Source organism: Falco rusticolus, chromosome 1 (assembly GCF_015220075.1).
Source record: "Falco rusticolus isolate bFalRus1 chromosome 1, bFalRus1.pri, whole genome shotgun sequence".
Lineage (NCBI taxonomy): Eukaryota > Metazoa > Chordata > Aves > Falconiformes > Falconidae > Falco > Falco rusticolus.
In genome coordinates this window covers 92,413,326-92,437,534 of record NC_051187.1, presented here as the reverse complement: position 1 = coordinate 92,437,534, position 24,209 = coordinate 92,413,326, and the positions used below count along the sequence as shown (strand labels likewise).

Below are 24,209 nucleotides of genomic sequence, written 5' to 3'. Positions count from 1 at the left end.
CATCTAAAATGAACCTCTTCATTTTCTCCCTTATTATTTGGCTTTTCTTCAAGTAGTCTGGAGTTTTAGAAGAAAATCTATTGTATTTGTTGGCAGAGAATATAAATATTCAATTTCAATTTTTCTTTTCATTCTTCTTAGAAAGACTTTCCTTCCTTTAATTCCTCTTTCACTTAATCAAAAGATAGTTGTAGTCTGTCCTTTGACGACGACACCTTCAGATTTTCAAGCCAAATACAATGCCGCATTTATTCACTCTTTATCCTTTTGCTAGCGGTATCCTTTTGTTTTGCTGTAATGTCACAGTTGTGCCTTAAAGATATTTAAGCAGGATTTGAGACTAATAGAAATGTTTTGTTATTTTGGAGTATTTCAGGAGGAAGTCTAAACGTTTGTTTGCAGGGCTTTACAAAGTGGTGCTAAATTTATTCATTTATCTGAAATTCTGTTTCAAATGTAGGTAAACATTGAGTAGCTGTTAGAAATTATATTTCGTTTCTTATGTTCCTTCTTCCTTATATTCATTTGGTAACTGGATATTAATTTAATACAAATAAGACATTTGCCATATTTTAAGAACAGCTTTTTTTTTTTTACCATAAGGCTTTTTTAATCTGGTGTTTCCTATGGTCAACATCAAAAAGAAAGACTCTCTGCCCTTTAAAACGGCCTTGAATCTTGAGTGTTCCCTAGCAGGCTGTTTCTGAAAGCTGTTCACAGCCTTCAGGTTCTAATTAAGCCAGCTATTTTTACAACAGTCCGCAACTAATTAGATACATCCATCTGAATGGAAATTGTTTTATATGGGACACCCAAGATTTTAAGAGCAGCATTTGGCATTCACGTGCACTCACCACGACATCACCGCTTGATGGTATTTGTGTACAGCGGTATACCGCTGTGGTGGTGTCATGCTTGTGGCTTCAATGCAATAGAAACCCTGGTGGTATTCTCGTGCCTAATCTAGCAAAGAAAGTTGATGGAGTCGTCATTAACATAGTTTACTTCACGGTTATTTAAAAGATATTATTAGATATTTTTTATTAGAAAATGTTAGGAAATGTTTGGAAAATGTTTTATTATTAGAAAATGTTTGGAAACCCAATTTGCGTTTTTTAAAAATAGAAGTATATGGAAATGTATGATTTATAGACCTGTACCTATATATGTATTTGTATAGGGATATGCGCTACCTGTGAACTGAGAACATTTCTAATGTACCAATTTAAGTACCTATATGTGAAATACTGCAAATAGAACCTAGACTGAGGTCCCAATTTAGAAGTTAATTAGCATTTTTAAATTACTTTGTTGTTTGCAAGGATTTTTTTTAATAGTGCCTTATAAAAAGCTAGACAATAAAATAGAAATTTCACTGCTAGTCAAATGAAGTATTGAAATTATTGTAACTGAGCAGTAATTAAAATATACTCCACACATTTTTGTCAGGTTCCTAGTCAGTTTATGACTCAAAATAATATTTTGATAAGTTGCAGTATACGTTGATAAAATAATGCTGATCTTGAGACACATCTCTTTCCGTCTTCTCCTTTCAATGCATAAGGTATCGTCTTGAGTTACTTCAGTTTTCGTATCTCCTTCATCTGCTATTTCTTTTTCCTCCTTATTGGATTGCCGGCTTTCAGCCGACTAACTTGTTTTCTCATCTAAATGCTCACTTATTTTTTTTCCTCAATGTATAATTTTTGTCAACATTATTTTTTATCTTACTCGCTTTAATAAGTCAGACTAGCTATGTTTTCCCTGCAGATTTCTGCATTTTTTTTTTTTTTTCTCCCTTATAGAAGCATAGAAAGTGTGCATACTTTTTCAGGGAAGCTGATGAGGGCAAAAAGGGTGTCTAACTGCTTCTCATAACAGCTTAGCTCCCATAATGAAAATTACACTGTTGTCATTGACTATCTCTTCCCATGTGAGCTACCCCACTGCTTTTTATATGTCATGATACATGTAATTTTACAGCAATATAGCATTGATTTGTGCTTCATATGTGATCCGCTGTAGCCACCTATGCCTTTGTTAAAGAACTGCCTAACCCGCATTAGTACTTTGTCATGGTCCCTGCTGAACTGTTGTTTATTTCATGCCATTGCTTTTATTATTTTATCCACACCCACGTCTGAACCGCTTCTCAGACCATTCAGACATTACACTGTAGTGGTTCCACACGCATCTGCATCCTCTCTTCATACTTTGCTCTCCTTTAGTACCAAACTTTAATTGATTCTCAGATCACGCATCAGCTTTCTTTTTTCCCAATCTCTCTGCTTATGAGTGCCAAAGCATACTCTGCAGAGCGCTGCAGGACGAGCACAGCCCAGTTGCGTTCCCTTTGCTGCTTACTGCATATTTGTCATTGTGTACTTATGCCAGTCCATAGTATCTCTTATACCTGATAAGAGATTTATTAATACCATATGAGCAAGGTGTCAGTCAGCCTTTGTCATAGATTTCTTCACCACCACCACCCAGGTATGGAACTTCTTTTCTAAATAGGCATGCTTACTTTTTAATCCACTTTTTCTTATTGAAGACCAGGGTTTGTTTGGTTTGTTTTTTTCCCTACAGTGTAAAGATCTTTATCTTTTCCAAAATCAGGATGTATAAACAGACTTTTGTCTTCCTAGCTCCATGCTTTTGGACCAACAGCTCTGGCCACTTTATAGTTCTGGAAAAGTTACTGTTTCTGTGCCCATTCGCATGGCAAATTGCATGTTCTGCTCTTGTGGAACAGGTCATGGAATTTATATTTCTCTTTCCTTTTTTTTATAACTGAAGGAAGGAGATGTTTTTCTGATGCTAATTTCTCTCATGTTCTAGACATCAGTAAGGCTGCTCTGATTATTCCTCAATGTTCTTTGGAGTAGTAATAATAGCATCTCTTGCTCTACTAAGAGAAGTAAATCTTTAGAGAAACGTCTTGCTTTGTGCAGACCTAAGCTTTTTTTTCCTCTATTATTTTGTTTGGTCTTGCCAATTTGACAGATTTTATTGTCTTTTTTTTTTTGCTCAGCAGCAGAAATTCACCTGACTTATGTCTGCATTCAGCTAATTAATTCAGAAATTAAATTTAGAAGGAGTTTCACAAACTTCTTTCAGTGGGTATGCCAACTTACCTACTCTCCATCCTCTACTTACTGCTGCATGTTCCTTTCTGTTTCCACTTCTAAGCATACGGGAAAGGAATCTAGGCTTCTGTCTTTTATCATGTTTATCTCTAAGTGGGGCAGGTATCTTAACTTGGCTGCAGCACTTTCTTCAGTGATAATTGACTTTAGACCTGCTTTTCTTTCTGCATGCCTGCCAGTGGAAATGGCCTTGATTTAACATTAGCTTAGGAATTAAAATCCTTTCAAAAGCATAAGCCTATGTATTTTTATTTGGTTTTGAATGTTTTCTCTCAGTTGTCAAGACATTAGTGAGTAACGTGACTACGCTGATGTTTTTCAAAGCAGGTCTTATGTAGGTATTGTTATTCTTTGTTTTCATTTTGCAGCTCAGGGTAGAATATTTCCAAATTGTGGTCCTGCTAGGAATGAGAATAATAAGACTTTCACGTTTCACATTAAAATACATGCATACATAAAAATTAAGATTATTAAGGGGGGTCAGTCTTTTCAGGTGGATCTTGTCACAGGTTCCTATTATTGAAGGTGCAGACTGCACAAATACGCAGAGATTATACTTGATATTTTACTGATACAGGCTTGCCCTCAAAGTTGTCTATTTCAAACTATTGAAATCTTGATTATTTGCTTCAAAAAACGGATTATTTTTCTGTACGTGAAATGGAAGCCTAGTTGAAAAATTCCTATCTAGAAGCTGTAAGAATGCCACGTGATATTTTTCTTAATTAAAAAAAAAAAACAAACCACAAAACTTATTCTCACTTGGTGGTGCTGGTGCTCTTTTATCTATGTCACGTTTTCCATTTGGAAGGGAGGCTAAATTTTTTGGGGGAAAAGTACTTAAAGTTAGGTTTCAGTGTTTTTATTGGGGTACTTAGTCTAAATTTCAAAACATTCAGTAGCAATAATTTCAGAAATTTATTTACAATACAAGTAAAGATTTAAAAGCTATACTGAAGGTATCCATTCTTAAAATTGTGGTGGTTGTTGATACCTGTCTTTCTAGTTTGAAGTTCTTGAGATGTGTGTTTGAAGAAATTCTTCTCAATATCAGATTTGTTGCTGAGACATTCATATTTATCAGTTTACTACTCACAGCTGTTTTTAAATTATATTTAAGTAGTAGAAATCTCAGAAAAGGAAGTGACTTATTTGCAAATTATTGTTTGACCTTCCGTAACTCAGAAGTCTGGTGGGTTATAAACCACCCAGGGACTCTCATCATATTTATTAGATGATCTCCCTCCATAACATAATTGCATTTCTAATGTCAAAAAACTATTATGAATTAAAGATACAAGATTAATCCAGCTCAATGACAACATTTACGTAGCTGCATTTATCACTGTGTTGAGATGGTGGCATTCTGTTTCCTCTGAGAACAGCCCAAACCAGCATACATAGTTCTGAACCTCCAAGCCTTAGTCTTACTGTACTTTGTTCAAAACCATTTTTAATTATGATTAACTAGAATACAAATAGCAAAACCTTTTTTCTGTTATAGTATGTTTCTAGGGTAAATACAACAGTAGTCATCTGCACAACAGGTGTTTAGGGTTTTTTTTTTATTTATTTGCATGCTACTAAATTCTAGTAATGCTTAGAAATTAGGCAGTTTTCTTTGATGGAACTGATGATCAGAGGCAGACTTGTTTCATGAAGGTGCCTAGTTGCTAAGAATTAAATTTGTTCATCATCAAATTAATGATGCTTCCTTACAACTGTTAGATTCTTAGCTGGTTTTTGTTTCCAAGATCTTGAAGACAGTATTCTATGAACAATATGAGATCATAAGAGCATTTTTTTCTTAAACAGGTTTAATACTATCAGCACTAGAAAAAGATGCCCTAAAATTTTTATCACTTCTTCATGCCCATTTCAGTGACAGCTTACATTTATATTTTGTTTCCTTGTGCTTTAAGAACCCTGTGCTTTCTGTGAACTGCTAAATAATCTGTATTACTACAAAACATAAGGACTCTTGTCCAAAAGATCACATTTCTAAATAACTTTATCAGGCTGCTTTAAATAATTATAACATTAAAGGGGGCAGGAATGTTGTCTATATTTAAACTTGTCAACATACACTCAAATCCGTCCTGTATTTTGGGGAGAATGTTCATTAGCACTGAGCTCTGTACTTCCATGGCTGCGCAAGTCTGATGAACTTCTTTCTTCCCACCCACCCCCACCCCTCCAATACTTGTTTCAGTTCTCAATTTCTGCAGTGAAGTTGCAATTTAAACCTTTTATGTTGCCTGTGATCTATTATGTTTGAGGGAATGAGAATATTTGCTGTAGCTGACTGGTTTGGGGGAGAAAGTCACGTTATTTCTATGACTGCACTCTGAAACTGTTGTCATCTATTCCACTTGACAAACTTTCACCTGAAAATGCATAAAATATGCTGTTTGGTTTTGCTGTTCTGCTGTGTTCTTTGAAGATGAATTAGTGATGTAAAAGGTGCAACAAACATCCACTGCTATATAATTTTGCCTCAGTGCAAATTAAAGTTTCAACAGTGTGTGGATATTTCAATATATAGCTTCAGGAAATAGCTACCAGTAAGTAAGCCTCTTTCCCTGATGTGCCACAAGTTCTCAGCAAATTCTTACTAGCCTCTTTTAGTTATCTTTCTCATATATTTTGTATGCATTTCATTCCTATTTCCTTTCTTCTTCCCACTTTTTTTTTTTCCCCCTCAAACCAAGAAAACATTTCTGAGGTAGTATGAAGAGCAAAAGAAACTTTTCTACCATAATGTCAGGTGGGACTGTGACTGGTTCTGACGCCTCAGCCTGTCTTTTTGTCTCAATTCAGTTCACCTTCTGTCTTGATTCTGTCTTGTGTACTGATTTATTTGTCTTAGTAGTCCAGATTTTTCAGACTCTCTGGATATTGCTTATCTCCCCAGCTCCATCTATTTCCAGAGCATTTCTTTCTCTCTCTCTCTCTGATTCCCAAATAGGATTCCATCCACTCAGCTGAAAACTATTATTTCTTATTACAATGAGAATCCCTTTGAGAAACAGTAATGAGACATTTAAAAATTTATTTGTAGATTTCTTTGTTGTTGCTTTTTAGCATTGTGGAAAGATGAGTTTAAATTTTAGAGACAGCAAATCTGACTGTGTGTGCTCAGTTTACTTGAATTTCAATGTATGTTGCATTATCAAATCAATCTCTATTGGAAAGCATGCTGAGGCTACTATAGTCATTGCAGATTTTAACCTAATACATTCCACTGTTTCCTTTTCTGGGAAATGTTTGAATAGTCTGTATAGATAAAATTGTTTTATGCTGCTAAAGTTTTACTATTTCTACTCAGTGTTTTTGAAACCTTTCTGTAAAAGCCTCAAATCAGTGCAGTGTATCACAAATGATCTTATACTTTCCAAGCTATCAACCTGCACATCATTGATGGAGGTGTGTAACAAGTGCAATTTGCAGAATTTTTGTCAGACAGGAGGGTTAAAACCAGTCTGACATAGCTCTTAGCTAGGTGGGGACATTTTTATCTGTAAGTGTTGCAAAAGATTTAGAGAAATATAACCCTATAGTGGTACTTTCGTAGTCATTTTTCAGCATACAAACACACAACATTTGATGGTAATCTTTTTGATAGGAAGTGCAGAGGAGTCACCCAACAGATAAAAAACACTTATCCCTATCCCTACTTTTTGTGCATGGCCTTGACTTGTCGCAGACACAGATTAACTCAGCAAATGTATGGACTTAAGCTAGCCAGATGTTTTTTTTAACTTTGTCATTTTCATAGAACAGGTGTCAAATTCCTGTTTTTCCTGAAGAACGCAGATCCAAACTGCACAGAAAATAAGCAGCTCAAAGAATATTATTTTTCTTTTCATGCTTGTCAGCCTGTCAACTTATACAGTATTGTTTTCACATCCTGCTATTAAAAATCAGTATTTCTGTTATCATAACAATGACTTGGTAAAACTAGAGAAAGAAACGCAATATTTCACAAAGAAATACTTGTATTCAAGCAATTTTAACTGGAAGTGTGGAAAAGGGCAGGGTTTTCTTTAGCTTTTGGGGAGCAAGGAAAGGCCCCTTGTTGCTTGCTTTAGTAGAAGGTTGAATTCAAAGACCATTTTATTTTAATTCCTTTTGCTTTAATGATGGGAGGAAATTTCTGTGGGAAGAGATGATCCTTTTAGGTCCTAGCAGGCCTGGAGACTTAACCACACGTAGGGTTGTCTGCTTAGCCAGGGGAGACTAGATACAGGACTTCACAGTCCATCAGTATTATTCTGATTTGGCTACAGTGATTTGTTAAAGTAACAGGCAATTGCCTCTTTTTCCCCTCACTGTCGAAAAGTAGTAAATTCAGAGATGATTGAGGAATGGCGATTAGGGAACTGGGAGTTGCAACATATGAAAAAAAAAAAAAATTATCCTGGAGTCCTCACTGACAGTTTTCTAGACCCATTGGTTTTGTGTGCAACAGCATCCAAAGAAAGCCAAGAGCACATGAGGGCATCCTTAGCCTGCACTGACAAAACAGCGTGTCCTGTCACTGTACACGGCCTTGGTGTGTCCACCACAGTGTCACACCACATCGTTCTCAGTGCGGTACCTGGTGCCTCCTGCCTCTCCTGTAGGTCACATATGCTCACTCACAGTCAAAAATCTTTGTAAGACTGAAGATGCTCCTTATACAGAGCAGTTACACAGCACATGCTAAAGGACTGCAGAAACATACAACTTAGCTCCCTGAGGTGTATTTTTTTTTATTTCTATTGTTTCAGATCAAAAAGGTATACTTTTATTTCTAGATATTTTTTTTTCACTTTTACTTTCTAAGACAGTTATTGGAATCAGTTATTGTGCACTCTGAAATATGAAATCTTTTAAATTAACCTTTAAATATGTTACCAGCACTTCGAGAGTAGTTAGAGGACAAGGGCTGGTAGAGGGTAGTATATTTACAGTTGAAGAAAAGCATCTGAATTTTCAAGAAATATCACTAAAAGAACTTTTAAAAATATAAATGGTTTTCTTCTTTTTCACTGGGCTTCTAGCACTGTTGGCCTGTCTTCAAATTCCTAGTGAAAGCAAAACTATTGAATATGCCATGGCTGGAATTTATGTTCCATGTTACAGAAGCACTTGTAGCCCACTTCCACAAATCACATGGACAGAAACTGATTAACTGAGTCAATCCCAAGTGAATAAAACCAAAACAGATTATAATTGCTGGAAAAGTAAACAGATGGCTTCAGAGTTGGAAAATCTAACCTTTCTAAGAGACCATTATATAAGATTAGCGAATGCCTATTGTCTAGGAAGATAAAGGGACCTCCGTTTTCTTCCTGGTGGAAGAACTGGTAGTGGAGAACTCCAGGAGGATATTGAGCAGAGGTATTATACAGCCTAATTCCAAGCTCTACTCAAACGGGCTTCATGGCTGCTGGTGGCATCAGGCTGTAACCTGCAGTTCTTCCTGACAGGAGGGCTGCTGTATGAAGCATCTCTTTCTTTTGCTAGGAGTGCTTAATGCAGTGTGCCTCTTGTAAGCAAAGCAGAATAAAATTTAAGAGTAGAATCTATTGATAGATTTGGCTGGAGAAATTAAAACTTTCTATTTAATTTTATGCTTTAATTACATTCTGTGTTTAAAAAATACTATTTAAATACACCATTTTTGTACCTTGTTATATCAACAGCAAAAAAATAAATCACACAAGAATGAAAAGATGGAAAAACTAGGTTCTTCTTGGTTAATGAATACATTAATGCAGATCTCTAACCATATTATTTTCTACTTTATTTTTATCAATGTAAAATTTCCTAAAATACTTGAGCTTTTTATGTGGATGTTACCTGTACTGGGGAACTGAAAGAAGACACTAACACTTTCCTATTTCTGTTTTTACGCATTCTCTTTAAAATGTGAAAGTCTCTAGTGTCCTAGGGTTCTTCTGTAAGAGGTGAATTACTGCATGGCAATTATCAGCAGGTACCTCAGTGCCAGTTTGAAACCTGTACAAAAATAAACAGTAAAGAGTAGGAAAGTCCCTCAGCTGACTACTCAGAAAGTGCTGTTTGGTTGTATTACAGCACTCTGCGTTTTCATTTGCAGTCCAAGCAAACGGGGAATTACGGTCACGATTACACCAAACCCTAGCTGTGTTACTGCTAGCAGTGGTGTTTGGAAAATGCGCCATACTGACTTAGTACAATCAATAGTTTATACACAGAAGTAACATGCCAAATCATTTGAGAAGCCTGAACCTTTAGCTTTCTCTGTCTGGCACTTGCTCAGCATTAATTCTGTATCTGCTGCTTTAAAGACAGTAGAAATGCTGTGCTTCAAAGCACGCTGCAGGTATATACTACTTCAGTTTGCCATTTCTTGATTCCCAAGGCATTTACGTTCCTTTCAGAAAACAACAGCCACCACCAAAACAGAAACAAAACACCCAACAACAAACCCCCAAACAAAATAACATTCAAGCCCTATCTCTTAATTTAGCTGTTGATTATTTCTGTTAAATTTAAGTTTTGCTACCTGGCCACACCTGGAAAGCACAGAACCAGTGGGGATAAGGAAAGCTGCAACACTTCAGCCCCAGCACCATCTCATGTCTGCACTTACTAATCCGATGGTCGTAAGAAAAGGCTTTGATTTTCCTCACAGCAAGTGAGGGCAAAGATTCAAGTCTGAAGAGGCGGTAACTTCAAGAAAGTAACCTTGTTGACTACAGTCTTCTCTGTCACCTGTGCTCACACTCTGTTTCCTATGTGAAGGAAAAGACCAGAGCAACAAGAGTGTGTGCAAAGCAGAAAAGAATGAAGGAAAAGGGTACAAGGCAAAAACAGGACAAAAGACAGAGGCAGGGGAATAAAAGGCACAAGGAAATGCAGGGCATGGGAGCAATAGCCCAGTTAGGGAGGGCTGGGAACGAGGGTTAATAAATCAGTAACGCCTGTTTCACTACCATGTCAGAAAGGCGTATAGCCTAGAAAGCTTGCATAAAAATGTAAAAGAATGAAAATTGTATTTCGTACGATCTGTGAAAAGTAACAGTGACTTGTCACTTCAGCTGTTACACAAGCTGTCTTTCCCTCTTGCCATGACATAGGAAAAAGTCCAACCAAAGTCAGTCACCAGTATTTGAGTAACACAAGCTACTATGTTTTAGGTTATCGTCTTATGATTACCGAATGTCCTCAGCCAGATTGTTCACCCATGCAAACACCGTACTTCAGCAGATTCAATCGTTGATAATTTACACTCAAGGCCTGTGATGAACCTGGTTTCCTGAAATGCAGCAAGTAAGAGCCATTAAGAGAGTCTTGCTGCTTAAACACTTCCTTGATAGGAGAAACTGTGCACAGGCAGTTTATAGTATGATCATTACCTCCTACCCTTAGTTAAACTACCTAGAACTTAGAACTTTAGTATCACAGTAATTAGAAATATCTCTAAAATATCTCCACCTCTGCATCATTCTTGCACTTCTTGAAATCTTTGAAAAAGATGGTGAGAAACAATGAATTGCACATAGGACGCATCACTGCAAGAGGTAGGGCAGGAAAAAAAAGGGGAAAAAATAGCAGGGGTGGAGAGGTTCAAAATTAGGATTGCCAAACTGTACCTTCTTGTCTTCTGAACGTGCACAATTACACTGCTTTAAATATTAAGGAAGAATTTATGATGAGGGTGGTGGAACGCTGGAATAGGCTGCCCAGAGAGGTGGTGGATGCCCTATCCTTGGAAACATTCAGGGTCAGGCTGAACAGGGCTCTGAGCAACCTGGGCTAGTGGAAGGTGTCCGTGCCCATGGCAGGGGGTCGGACTCGATGACCTTTAAAGGCCCCTTCCCACCCAACCCATTCTATGAGTCTGTTCTGTGGTTCTGTATGGCAACAATGAGAGTTATGACTGAATCTACACTTATGGCCTCTGCTTTGTGATCCCTACAAAAAGCTAAGTTTTTTTATCTTCTTGTAGGACTTATTTTCCTAGATCTGAAACAAAATAAAAACCTTTTATGACTGTACTAAATTAACGTCAGAAAAAAACCCAAACAAATTCTCGCCCAGTTCCTGCTCTGTGGTTTTACAGTAGTCAGCTGGATGCTATTTAAGAAGGGCCAGCCTGCAGAACACCCTTATTCCTCTGCAGAGGAATAGCACGAGCTGGAGACTGACCTAGGACAGTCTCCAAAACTTGGCAGGACCTCAGTTACTGCAATGCAAACAAGCCTGATGTCCTTTCACAACAGGGAGAACGCAGCACGGTCAGGTTCTCATCTCAGTGTTTCTGGAACATAACGCAGTAAACCAATAAAAAAAACACCCAGCAGAACACGCTCTGCCACCACCTCATCTTGCCTCTTATCAGTTTGCTTGTTTGCAGGGGAAGAGGAAAGCATACTAAACTTTTTCTCATTTTTTTCCCTCTCCCACCCCCACTTCTTTCCTCACAGCACGCTACAAGTGAAAGTCTCGGAGCCACAGAATTCAATAGACATGAACACAGAAAATGAACATTTGAAGTCCATAAAGATGTGCCTTAATCAGCCCACTGAGTGGAATCTGAGTCTTTCAGCAGCATCTCTCGCCAGCTGTAAAGTTTTTAACCAAAATCTCAAAACTGATGAGAACAAATAGATTGCAGCTGTTCTTGCACTATTATTTTGTACATTGTTCCTGATTTTTTTTTCTGCTGAATAATAAGCATTTATTACATTGATCTTGAAATGATCTTGTGTGATTTGGCTTTATATTACTACTAGCATTATTCATTTTGATGTACTTCTTTTTTTAAATATACAGTTTCACATCTGACCATCATGAAATTCTTGCAGTACAAATTTATTATCAAAATCAGATGTTCCCCTTTAATAGTATTGTGATTTTTCTATGTTCTCTAATTATTTCCCCGATTTTATTTTTGTGCACGAAAGTTAATATATTATGTAATTTGTGGCATAGGTTACCATGTAAAGATTTATGGTAATAATAATTCAAACAAATCTGTAACAGGTGGAGACAGACTACCTTGAAGCAAAGCAGTAAAAAGGTAAATTATCCGAGATCTCCTTTGCAAAGGGATTGAAATGCATCACACCACCAGTTTGTTTCTGCAGTATGCTTTCATCTTCATTTATCTTGAGAACTTCTATGTGACAGTGTTTAATGACCATAACGTCTAAAAGGAATGCCGAGCCTGCAGGAGAATCTCTTGAAAGATTGTCATTCAACAAATCTGTATCTGCACTTTTTGAGGTTTCTGCTAAATGGTCTTTCTTCCCCTTTTGTTTTTATGAATTTATGCCTGCCACCAATTAAAATGGATGTAAATGCTCCTCCTATTTCTTTTTTTTTTTTTCCTGTGTACTTTGGAAATTCAATGTAAACACCAAAATTTTAAAGTTTAGTCAAAGTAGTAAATGGTTGTAGCTGACTACATTGTAGACATTCCATGTGTAGATCAGCTTTAGCAAGGTTCATGTAATTCATTCATCAAAACTTTATTATTAACAGAGCTATAACAAAAGTGTTAGAATAAAACCATATGATATGATTTCTCTTTCCTGGAGTCATACATTCAATAGCTAGAGTAGAGGTTTCTTAATTCAACTTCTTACAAGTCTTCTGTCCTTTTCTTGCCAAGAGCTAATTTCCTTGGAAGACACTGTTTTCTAAAACAAAGGTTTTAAGGAATCACTTAAAATTGTCATCTTACATAACAGAATGAAGATGCAGTTCTTCGCAGAAGTTTGTTGGTTTGGAGGTGCAATCCAGTAACTGAAATAAAATGATCGTTGTGAATTCCTTCAAGTTTCACAGGATCTCAGAAGGATCCTGGGTCACTGAAGTGTCAGACAGTGCAGAACATGATTAAGAGAACGAACACTCAGCATGCCACACTGTCTAGTGGGTCTTTATGTATCTCAACTATTTCATGCACTTGGCTTCTGTGGAGCAAGAAAGCCAAAAAAAGAACTAAACTTCCTGGGGGAGAGGCACTGAAGTTGACTTCAGTGGAGCCCCACCAAAGCACAAGGAACAGCAAGGAGTCAGGGCTGTCCCAAGAGGGGCACAGAAACAGGCTTACAAGCAGGGGAACCAATGCAGCCAGTATCTCGTTCGTATGCCTGAAGGACATACCACATGGATTTTCTCATGTAAAAGACTGAGTAAATACCAGAGCCTTTCTGTTATGGATGTCTCACCTCCAAGCAGCTTTTTTTTTTTTTTTTTTTTTTTTTTGCTTACTTTTAACAATTATGATTCCTTCCTTTGTGTCATATTGTTTCAGTTGCTTGATGAGTTCAAAAGTTGTCAGATGAGAGTCAGATAGAGGCATAACCCAAGCTCACTAACCACTTCTTTAAGACAATAACCAACAAAGCTAGAAAAAGAATTGTTCTTGGTATAGCACTCACCCTTGAGATAGCAACCCGCCAAAGGAGGCTGTTACTGAGAGGAATTCTTTTTACTCTGTAGTCTGAAGAGACTGATCAGGCAAGCAAACAAAAACAATCACAAAACTGGTTTTAAGAAACAAAAAATACTGTAGGAACAAACACAGGATCATTATAAGTTTGACAACAAATTACCACTGCTATTTTCTCATTAATTAATATGGAACTGGCATAGTTGCCAAGCCACTCTCCATGATATTTGAGAAGTCGTGGCAGTCAGGTGAAGTCCCCAGTGACTGAAAAAATTGAAACATTGCACCTATTTGTAAAGGTAGAAAGGAGGACCCTGTGAACTACCAACCTGTCAGCCTCAACTCCGCGCCTGGGAAGTTCATGGAACAGACCCTCCTGGAAGCTTGGCTAAGGCACACGGAGGACAGGGAGGTGATTTGAGACAGCCAGCGTAACTCTACCAAGGGCAAGTCTTGCCTGCCCAACCTAGCGGCCTTCTATAATGGAGTGACTACATCAGTGGACAAGGGAAGAGCAATGGATGTCACCTGCGTGGTCTTCTGTCAGGCCTTTGACGCAGCCCCCCCCAACATTGTTCTCTCTGTAAATTGCAGAGACGGATTTGATGGGTGGGCTGTTCAGTGGATGAAGAATTGGCTGGATGCTTGCATCCAGAGGGTAGCGGTCAACAGCTCAATGTCTAGATGGAGATCAGTGTCAAGCGGTGTCCCTCAGTGGTCTGTACCGGAAACAGTGCTGTTTCATATCTTCAATGACACAGCAGGCTCTAGTACACACTCAGCAAGTTTGCAGGTGACTAAGTGGTGCAGTTGACACAGCTGAGGGAGGGGATGCCACCCAGAGGGACCTGGGCAAGCTCTAGAGAAGTAAGCCCATGTGAACCTCCTATTTAGCAGTGCAATTGTTTTAAACTAAGAGGGTAGATTCAGAGTAGATTTTTCCCAGTGAGGGTGGTGAAACACTGGAACAGGCTGCCCAGAGAGGTGGTAGATGCCCCACCCTTGGAAACATTCAGGACCAGGTTGATCTAGTTGAAGATGTCCCTGCTGTTTGTAGGAGGGTTGGACTAGGTGTCCTTTAAAGGTCCCTTCCAACCCAAACTATTCTGTGAGTCAAGACTAGGTCTAGTGTGGCTCATGTTTGACCCACTGTTGCATTTAGCTAGCAAAAAGAGAGGATGCACACTAACTGGTTCAGAGTACCGAAGAGGCTGTTTTTAAGTCAATTAAAATATCTTGGGGATTAAAGTTTTATTCTTTAATTAAGCAGCCAGGAAGATAGGTCATTTCAACCCTACTTTCACCTCATTTTAACAAGAGTGGGCTAGCAGCAGTTGTTGAAAGTGTATTAGTGGCAGAAGAACAAACCACCACCCAAAAGTGAGGGAGTGAGGATGAAATAAATAATGTAACTGAAATTAAAAAAACCAAACAACAACAAAAGGCTAAAGCACAAGTGAAGCTTTAATTGACAGTCAGCTGAGGAAGACTGAAATACATGCTTCACCTTTTTGAACTATGTTCAGGTGGCATTCAAGGGAACAGGCACCATCTCTAACCTCAAGTGGCTGCATGTATGCAAACTCGCACTAGAACACGAGTTGGGGATTTGAAGAAAACAATTATCAAGAGAGGGAGCTCTGGACTCCCAAATTCTGCTTAGAATTACGAATAAAAATAATTTACAGTTACATAAGCTTCTGAATAGCAAATATCAGCAGCAAAGCGTGTCATGGCATTTTGTAGTCTGACACATTTCCAACAAAAACTGAAAGGAAGGAAAAGCAACACAATCCTGTCTGTTTTCCATACGCAAGCTTGAAAATAGCATAATAGTTCGGGCTTTACACTTTGAGAACACTACTTTTCGCTTGTTGCATAAACCACTTCTGAGCATTACCAAGCATCATTTACAGTATGTTTACCTATTTTTAGTGCAAGTTCCTTAAAAAGCTACATTTGGCATCAGTACTTGAGATGCATGTCAAGCAATCACTTGAGTTTTCTCTGACTACCTTGGAAATTACCTATATTGTAACAGACAGGCATGATTGACAGTTTCCAAACCAAAAAACTAGCATTTCCAGAGTTAATCTGTCAGCCACCAGTGACTACTACTACGTGCAGTTTAATCTTCTATCATCTCTGTAAAACGCGTGACTATTCCTAGATAATGTCATTCAAAAAAGGCTTGTGAACTTCAAAGCTAGAAAGAAATCGCAGTTGTATGCCACTTCATAAGGTCTGTGTACTGTCTCTATAAAGTATTTCGGGTTTTTGTCCCTCCTGTTCTTAAGCATCCCTTTCCTTATTGGATCTTATTTTGTACCACAAATATTTTTATGCTTTTCTAAAAGTACAAAGTACACTAATGATTTTTTTTTTTTTTTTTTTTTTTTTTTTTTTGCAAAGTCAAGATCAGTAGCAGACTTCCAGGCTTAGGTTTGTAAAATCAGTAACTCAGTTTTACCATTTTGACATTAGTTTAAATAAAGTGGACGCATCTGCAGGAAGCAGAACTCATAATTGAGATTAATCCTATTTTACCTAACATGAACAACAAAATGTGGCCAGCAGATGCACAGACTAATAAATGAAGAAAGTAGGTGCATTCAAAATTGCTGCCATCACAAGCAACCCCTCCAGGCGAGACAGTCTCTGAATAACATAAAATATCAAAGCAGCTTTAACTAGTAAGTACTTCCCACAAACAGCCATTTTTATTTGCAGATAAAAAGCATTCTTCTCAATAAAGTTAAAAAAAAAAATAAATCCAAGTTTTGCTCAGGTAAAATTTTAATGTTTCTATTACACAAATGATGGACTTCATATTGGGAAAGATATCAAAAGCATCTATCTAAAAAAAAGTTTTAGAAAAATCTAGAATTATAAATGATCATAACGTAAGAAGTTAACTATGACTAACAAAACATCAGACTTGGAAAATAAGATTTGATTTGAACTACCAGCATTAGCAAAGATCACACTTTCTCTCCTTGTGTATTCATTCATCTGCTTCCTTACTCAGAAATGCTGAAAGATTCATTCTTGTTTTTTCAAGTGCCAATGTTTTTGCTCGTCTTGAAGGCCTTGAACTTGATATTGGGACCGCTTGTGGAATTTCATCACCACTGAAATGTGAAATATTTTAAAGTAAGGACAAAAAGTCTAAGCAAACTGAAGAATTTTTATATTAACAAACTTGAAACATGGTCTTATAGAGCAGAAGTACTACTTAGTAATTACAAGCTCTTTATTTTTTGAGAAGACTATATTAATGTTTTCTAAGTGACAAAGCAGTATCAGTAAAGATAACCAAGTGCTAGCAGTTGCAAAATAAGCAAAACTCCCGAAAGATTAAGTGGTATCAAAATAAACAGACCAAATGGGCAAATAGGAATGATTGACTCTGGTGACCCTGAAGTCCATGAATTACTTGCTTCAGAAAGAGTGAGCACAGCTGAAAATTACAGAGATAATGTCGTTTTAATGCTTGTATCCTATAAGATCATAATGGAAGGAATGCATTGTGTATACTCATCAGTCATTTCCAGAAGCTTATGAACTACATCTTGAAAAACAAGCCACAAAAACGTGGAGGGGGACGGGGAAAAAGTTTATATAAAAAAATTGATTCCTCCACAGAACAGCTGTTAAAAAAGCAGGTGACTGGAAGAAGAGTAATAATGCAAGCCAAAAAAAAAAAAAAAAAAAAAAAAAAAGGGAAAAAACTAATCTGTTGGCTAGAAAGTATGTTAACTCTACACACAAAAGGTATGTTAAAAAAAATCCTCAGGCTCTTAGGCAACAATAACAAAATGTGAAGCTGTCAAACCTGCGAGGGTTTCAAAAGTACCAGTTCAAAGAAGATTTTTTCTCAAATATTTATCTGTGTATTAGGAATAGAGGATATTGAAGATACAGGTTTTGGGAAATAAAAACACTTGAATTACATGTCCTGGCTAGAACAAACATTATGGTTTTGATGGTGGAGAGAAAAGGATTTACCTTTCACTACCGCATTTTACAGTTGTGCCAGTTTTTCTTCTGCTCACAGACCTCACTTCTGCTGCTGCTTTCCGTTGTCCTAAGTATAAGCAAAAATCTCTTTTTTATATCATGGCACCATTTCTTTTCTTAAACTAGTTTTGTATCTCTTCAGTGTTTGATATTGGATTGAAACAGATAAATATGCAGTCACCACAGACACAATGTGGTGACAAAACAGAACCAACAACAAAAACCCACAATGTACCTGCCACTTCTTCCATAAACACCTGTACATTACCATAAATGACTGGCCAAATCACCTTGAAATCCTGCAGTCTGACTTTTTTTTCTTTTTTAAAACTGTGTTGTTGGGAGAGGCTAACAGCCTCTAAAAATTTCCACAAAACAGACTATTTTAACCTTTTAACAAAATTTTTTAAAACTATAAAGGAGCATGAGGACTGAATGGTTTTTGTATCTATATGTTCACAAGAAGTTAGCATGAAATTATTTTGTTAAAAACAACTAGTATTGTAGCCAGAAAAAGCTAATGCATACCTTTCCCAGCTCTGCTTCTGGTAGATCTCAGTTTTGCAGTTGATTTACTATTGTCTTCATTAACTGGAGTTTGAAAAGCATCTTTATTATTTTTTTAAACAGAATAGCACATGCAGAAGTCATAGATAATTAACTCTTAATTTATCTTAAGTCCTAATATTTTGAGGTTTTGCTGTTACATTAAAAAGCCACATAATTTTAACCCCCCATTTTCCTTAGACTAGAAATTAGATAATGAGGCTAGAAGGAAGCCTAAAATGTCAATCAGCTACAACCCTGCCCCAGCATAGGTCAATCACATCTAAATTATTCCTGACAATTGTTTAGCACCTTCCATTGTGTCAGAAGTCAAGCAGGCGGGGCAGAGACCAGTTTGGCTAAACAGGGAACTCCTCGTGGAGCTCAAAAGGAAAAAGAAATGGTACGATCTCTGGAAGCAAGGTCAGACTTCAGAGGAAGATTACAGAGCTGTGGTTCATATATGCAGGGAGAAGACCACAAATGCCAAAAAGCTCAGAGTTGAAACTGACCAGTGCTGTGGCAGATAGCAAGAAAGGCCTTTTCAAAGTGTGTTAAAAGCAAGACGAAGTCTAAAGAAAGCATTTGACCAATACTTGTTGAAGTGGTCACCTGACTAACAGGGATGAAGGGAAGCAGAGGCATTCAATGCTTTTTTGCCTCAGCCTTTAACAATACTGATAGACCTCGGGCCGCCCAGTGTCCTGAGTTGGAGGACCACGGGTGTGGGAGCAGTGACTTTCCATTTGAGGACACTGAACCTGCAAGGGACCAGCTGTATCAGGTGAATATGAGCATTAGGAAGCATTTCTTTGCTGAGAGGGTGGTCGAACACTGGAACAGGCTTCCTAGAGAGGCAGTCAATGCCCCAAGCCTGTCAGTGTTTGAGGCATTTGGGCAATGCCCTTAACAACATGCTTTAACTTTTGCTCAGGCCTGAAATGGTCAAGCAGCTGGACTAGGTGATCATTGTAGATCATTTCCAACTGCAATATTCTAGTCTAGTCTTAACATTTCTAACAATTTTAGGAATTCTCTTTCTTCAGCAGTCTCTCTTATCGCTGGGAAGCTTGTTTCCTAACATCAAATCTAAATCTCCTTTGCAGCAATTGAAATAGAAAAATAGTATCTGCTGCCCTTTCTGCTCACAGCTATTATTTACAAATTTGAAGTAGTAAATGCTGCTTTATTTTTAATGATCCCAAATGGATCATTGGGGAGGGATGGGAGAGGGAAAGGGAAAAATGCATTTCTCCTACAGCCTGCTTTCATAAAGTGTTCAAAAATCCTCCTTCATGAGAAATTCATACCAAAAAGTATTATCAGATGCTAGCAGAAAACAGTATAATTATTTTCTCAAAGCATACTTCCAACTTTCCATCCAATAAATATTTGGAGACATAAACATAGAAGATACGAGAAATTGAAGTATTTGACATTTCCAGAAACAACAGATTAAAGCCTGGAAATAATCCACTAGAAAAGATAAATAATTAAAAGGAATGCTGAAAGAAAGCATGATCTGCTGAAAACAGTTTCACGTCAGTATCTTTGCTTTACTGCTGCAAGCAAACCTAAACAAGTTTCATCCAATTGCTTTTCTGCTGAAAAATGTTAGACTTTTTGTGCCACCAGCACAATCTACCCTGCTAAAGCACATGCAGCTGCATAAGCTGTGCAGGTGGTGGAAAGTCTTCCGGCTTCTTCCACTTCAAGCTCTTAAATAGCCATAAAACCAAATCTGGCTCCAACATGTGAGCTCATAACAAGGACCGATGTGAACACCAAAGATATCAGCTATACACTGCTACAATACAGCCTGCAAGAAGCACAGGCATGGTAACTCCAGAATCTAAAAACTCCACAAAGCACTTGTTTCTCTCTCCAAGTTAGCAAGTCACATTCTAAAGATGAGTTAGTCAGGTATTTAGTAGACTCATGGGTGTGCCAAACAGTGGGGGGGTGGGGGGAAAGCACCTCATTTTATTACTGTCTTTGTTGGGAAGAATGAGCTACAGGGCGAGCTTGACACTCAAAATACAGCACTAGTTATACTGGAGTAATACTGAGAATAAGAAAATACAGAGTCTGATCAAAAAGCAACAAAAAAGGAAAAATACTTCAGTACAAATATTTTAAACTGTATACACATTTACTAGATGTTACCTTTTCCCATTTTTCAAGATTAATTTAATGGAGGAAAACTAAAACTTATTTTCATAACATCTAAAGAAGTCACTCTTCAAACACCTGTTACTAAACTACACCTCTCCTGAATTACCTTCTTCACTTTGAATAGTATTTTCAGGTAATGTGATGTCAGTTTCCTGTGCCCTTTCAGAGAGGCCCATCTCCTCAGTCCTTTCACAGTGGTCTTTGCTCACATTAGGATCTTTGGTCAAGTTCACCTTGATCTTCTGAATAGCTTTTTGACACCATTTATCTTTCACTTTCTGGAAAAGAGAAATTTAATGTTTAAATGCTACTTAATTTTACAACTATTTATTTTATTAATTAAATTTACCCACTAACAGGATTAGTTAAACTTACTGCACTACGATACAACGTGTGACATGAAGATAATCAAATTGAAAGGAGAAACACTTTCTCCATCAACACCAGGCACTGAAACCCCAAAATACTTTTTTGTTTGCTTGCTTTAAGGAAACCTAAAAATATTAAAGTGACTGGACCTTTCCAGCTGAGTCCTGGAACACAGCTACCATTGGATGACATGCCCATAGTGGATCAGCATTCTTTTCAGCATTTCTGTATACAACATTTTCTTCCTCTGTCACACTCAAATTTTACTTTATTTTTCCATATTAATAAAAGCAGCAAGGTAAAAACTTTCACATCAGTCTTGTAATCTGTTCCCACTTCACCTTAAATCAGGCACCCTTTTCATGTTGCCTAATGATCTTACAGTTACATCATAACTTTAGGTGTAACATTTCAACTGTTAATTATTAAACTAAAGGATAAACCACCCAAACTGTGAAAAAAAAAAAAAAAACAATCCAACTTTGTTTAAATAAAATCCAGTATTAAGAAGTTAATTACACCATAGTTATCAAAATAACTTACTGTACTAAATGTATCAAGTTGGGCACACTTTCACACTGGTTTTACTATCTACAGTAGCTGAAATGTGTAAATTATGCAGTGATATCAGCTCAGATTTTTGTAAATGACTTACCAAAAGAATTTTCAAAGACTGGTTAAAAAGAGAAAATCTAATCGTATTGTCATAGTAAACAAAAGGTACTTTATTTTTAAATGATCAGATTATTAGATTGCTAATGATTACAAAAGTAAGAACCATATAACTTATGTACTACCTCTAGAATCTCATTGAGCAGAACCAGAAAATTCTCTGTGAAAGAACTACTGAGTTCTAGTGAACATAAAGCTTTTGCATGAAGACGAACATCTGGCGCAGTTGGGTCCATCAAGATTTCATTGCAAATTTTCATTGCTAAACTATCATGCACCGTTAAATCCTGTAAAGGAAAGAAATTAGGCATCAGAAATTTTGCTGGGGACTATTTACAAAAGACAGCAGTGAGATTCTGATTTAAGCTGCTAATGACTAATTTTACAGAGTGAACATTCCTAAAATGCAGTATTTTGAGTACATACACCAACTGGTTTTTTTATGAATCTTTTTCCCCAATATAGCCAACTAGCCACGGTGCAAGTTCCTATTAGCATTTTTTTAATTGTAAGAGTGAGGGGAAACTGGAGGGGGGGGGGGGGGGGCAGGGAAGGGCATCAAGCTAAAAGATTTAATTAGCTGAACAGTTACTCATTTAATGTAGTTGCAGACACCAGGAATCTCAACGAAGTCCAGACAGCCCCAAGTGAAGGGGGTCAGTTCTTAAATCTCTAGATACAAAGACACTTTTTCTCCAGTTTAGCCACACTGTACCTGATAGTCCTGAGACTTTTTAGACTGAGCCATCAGTCCGCTTGGTCTGGTCAGGTCCACGAACAGTTCAGATACATTACTGATATCTATTTCAGCCAAGGGTGAAGTTGCAGGCGCATTTAACAGTGTTTGCAGAGTTGGAAGATAAGCTTCTTCAAAGCATTCCTGGTTAAACCTGTTTCAATTGAGTCAAACATTAGCAGTGTAATGAGAAAAATCAAACCTTAATTCACCCCTATATTTTCTCTTCTGTGATAAAAGTTCACAGACCCATTACAATGTATCAGTCAAAGTGAGAGCAGCCAAGCTCCGTAGACATCCAGCAGGATCAAGATATCAAAACTGCTTCACAGAACCAATTTCTTTTAAGTTTTTAGCACATGGTATTTTCAAGCAATTTTTAAGTAATACTTCCTGCCCCTGAACAGTTTGAAAGTTCATCCATACTACTGAAAACCTGATACATACAGAAATATTCTCACTTAAGGGACAGAAAAATTTAAAGATTTAGAGAAATGTGTATTTAGAGTAACCTGTCCCTGCTCATTCCTTCTTCCTGCTAGCAGTTTCCTTTGGGAATACTTCTCATTGCATAAGAAAGCAAGAAAGCCTGGCAAAAAAATGCAGTGGTTAGCAAGATTTTTGGGAAAAATACTTGTGCTTTCTCTTCTCAGAAGGATTAGGAACTCCTGCCAAGTAAACCTAAAAATCATCTTGCACTTGGTTCTGCAGCAAGTTGTCTAAAAGCGTAGTTCCACGAGACAGGTCAAAACAATTTAAAAGGTAAGGTGTCCAAAAGTACAAGGTATTAGTTGAAGTGAAACCCTTTTTGTTTCCGATACTTGTTAACCTACTATTTGAACCCAAATAACTACAGAAGAAAACTAAGAAAGTAAATAATTTTTAAAAAGCAGATTGTCTGCTGTTGGATTATTGAGCCAAATCAGCTGACAAAAAGACCTTTTGAGCTGCCAGAGGGTTCATTACTCTTTAGAAAATATTCCATGAATAAGAATTGTTCACTGGTTACAGCATCTTGTCCCTGTTGTAAGCATGCCATGCCACTCTATTGACATGACAGAATATCTGTAGATGGCAGCATCAACGTTTCTCTTCCTCACAGAAAGTTCAAATATTTAAATTCAAAAAAGTAAGTCTCTTGATTATATCTGTGACCAGATGGGGAGGTTAAGAGCAGCACCCAAAAACAAATCAAATTTTAAAGTTTAGTGCAAGATCAGTACCAAAATCTCAGCCAAATCTCATTCGTTACCTGAGTTTTCCTTTTCTGCATGGCAATTTTGCCAACAGTTCTGAATTACATATGGTTAATTAATAATTTTTTCCTAAAGATACAGTATTGGTAAGCAAAGACACTCCATTATTCATCTTAAAATGAATCATCTGAGATCCAGAGTGCAGATAATGTATTGAGACAGAAAGTTAATGAGGTTTCCTAACTAAACAGAGGTTCCAAATCAATGAGCCTGACTAAGATTTAGGAATTTTTCTCCACTTATTTTTCCAGTTTTTGCTTAAAGCATACACCATGTTTTCAAGAAAAAGATCATCTATGAGGTGTGTCATTTGCAAATGGCTTTGAAACACATAAAATTACTCAGGTGGGCAATCATTAGGACTCATTTCAAAGAAAACTAAAACATTGACACGGTCAGAAGACAACATTCACAGGTAAAATATTATCAATATTAAAAGCTTAAATTCATTAGTCGGTATCAGAGATACTGGAAGCATATGGAATTAGGTTTTCCTGTTACCTTTTTTCAAAAGAATTGAAGTAGGGGAAATCCCATTCTGGGGAACACTAGGCATTTTTTCCTCTTTTTTTTTGCTGACAACAGCAAAAATAAATTTGTTTGGATTGTTTTCCTCTCCAAACCAACTCCCCTTTATACTACTCTTAATGTGACAATTTATAGACCACAAAAATTTTGATTCAGTTTGGTTTGGGAAAATAGATAAGGTAATACACAGTATGCCCCGATTAAATCTTAACCATAACTGGGGAAAAAAAAAAAAAAAAAAAAGGCAGCTAAAACCTCAGCTAGTTCAGACTGGCTAAAACCACTAGCAGCAACTGAAAAGTATTTTTTCCTTGGAGCAAAGA

General features: G+C 37.1%; 2 protein-coding genes across 3 annotated transcripts in view; one reads left to right on the top strand and one right to left on the bottom strand.

Annotated features, from left to right (window-relative positions):
• The window catches only part of LCORL (ligand dependent nuclear receptor corepressor like), an 85,789-nt gene extending 73,081 nt beyond the window's left edge, over positions 1 to 12,708 (top strand). For both annotated transcript variants that reach the window (XM_037390146.1, XM_037390089.1), the window contains one exon: positions 11,609 to 12,708. In XM_037390146.1, the coding sequence (XP_037246043.1) occupies positions 11,609 to 11,792 (184 nt within the window). In that variant the 3' untranslated portion in view covers positions 11,793 to 12,708. The remainder of the gene's footprint in view (positions 1 to 11,608) is intronic.
• A 3,227-nt stretch (positions 12,709 to 15,935) lies between these two features.
• The window catches only part of NCAPG (non-SMC condensin I complex subunit G), a 29,424-nt gene continuing 21,150 nt past the window's right edge, over positions 15,936 to 24,209 (bottom strand). The window contains exons 17-22 of the mRNA XM_037390068.1: positions 22,082 to 22,256; positions 21,492 to 21,653; positions 20,432 to 20,603; positions 18,133 to 18,195; positions 17,593 to 17,671; positions 15,936 to 16,715 (exon numbers count right to left, since the gene is read on the bottom strand). Coding sequence (XP_037245965.1) covers positions 16,589 to 16,715; positions 17,593 to 17,671; positions 18,133 to 18,195; positions 20,432 to 20,603; positions 21,492 to 21,653; positions 22,082 to 22,256 — 778 coding nt within the window. The 3' untranslated portion in view covers positions 15,936 to 16,588. The remainder of the gene's footprint in view (positions 16,716 to 17,592; positions 17,672 to 18,132; positions 18,196 to 20,431; positions 20,604 to 21,491; positions 21,654 to 22,081; positions 22,257 to 24,209) is intronic.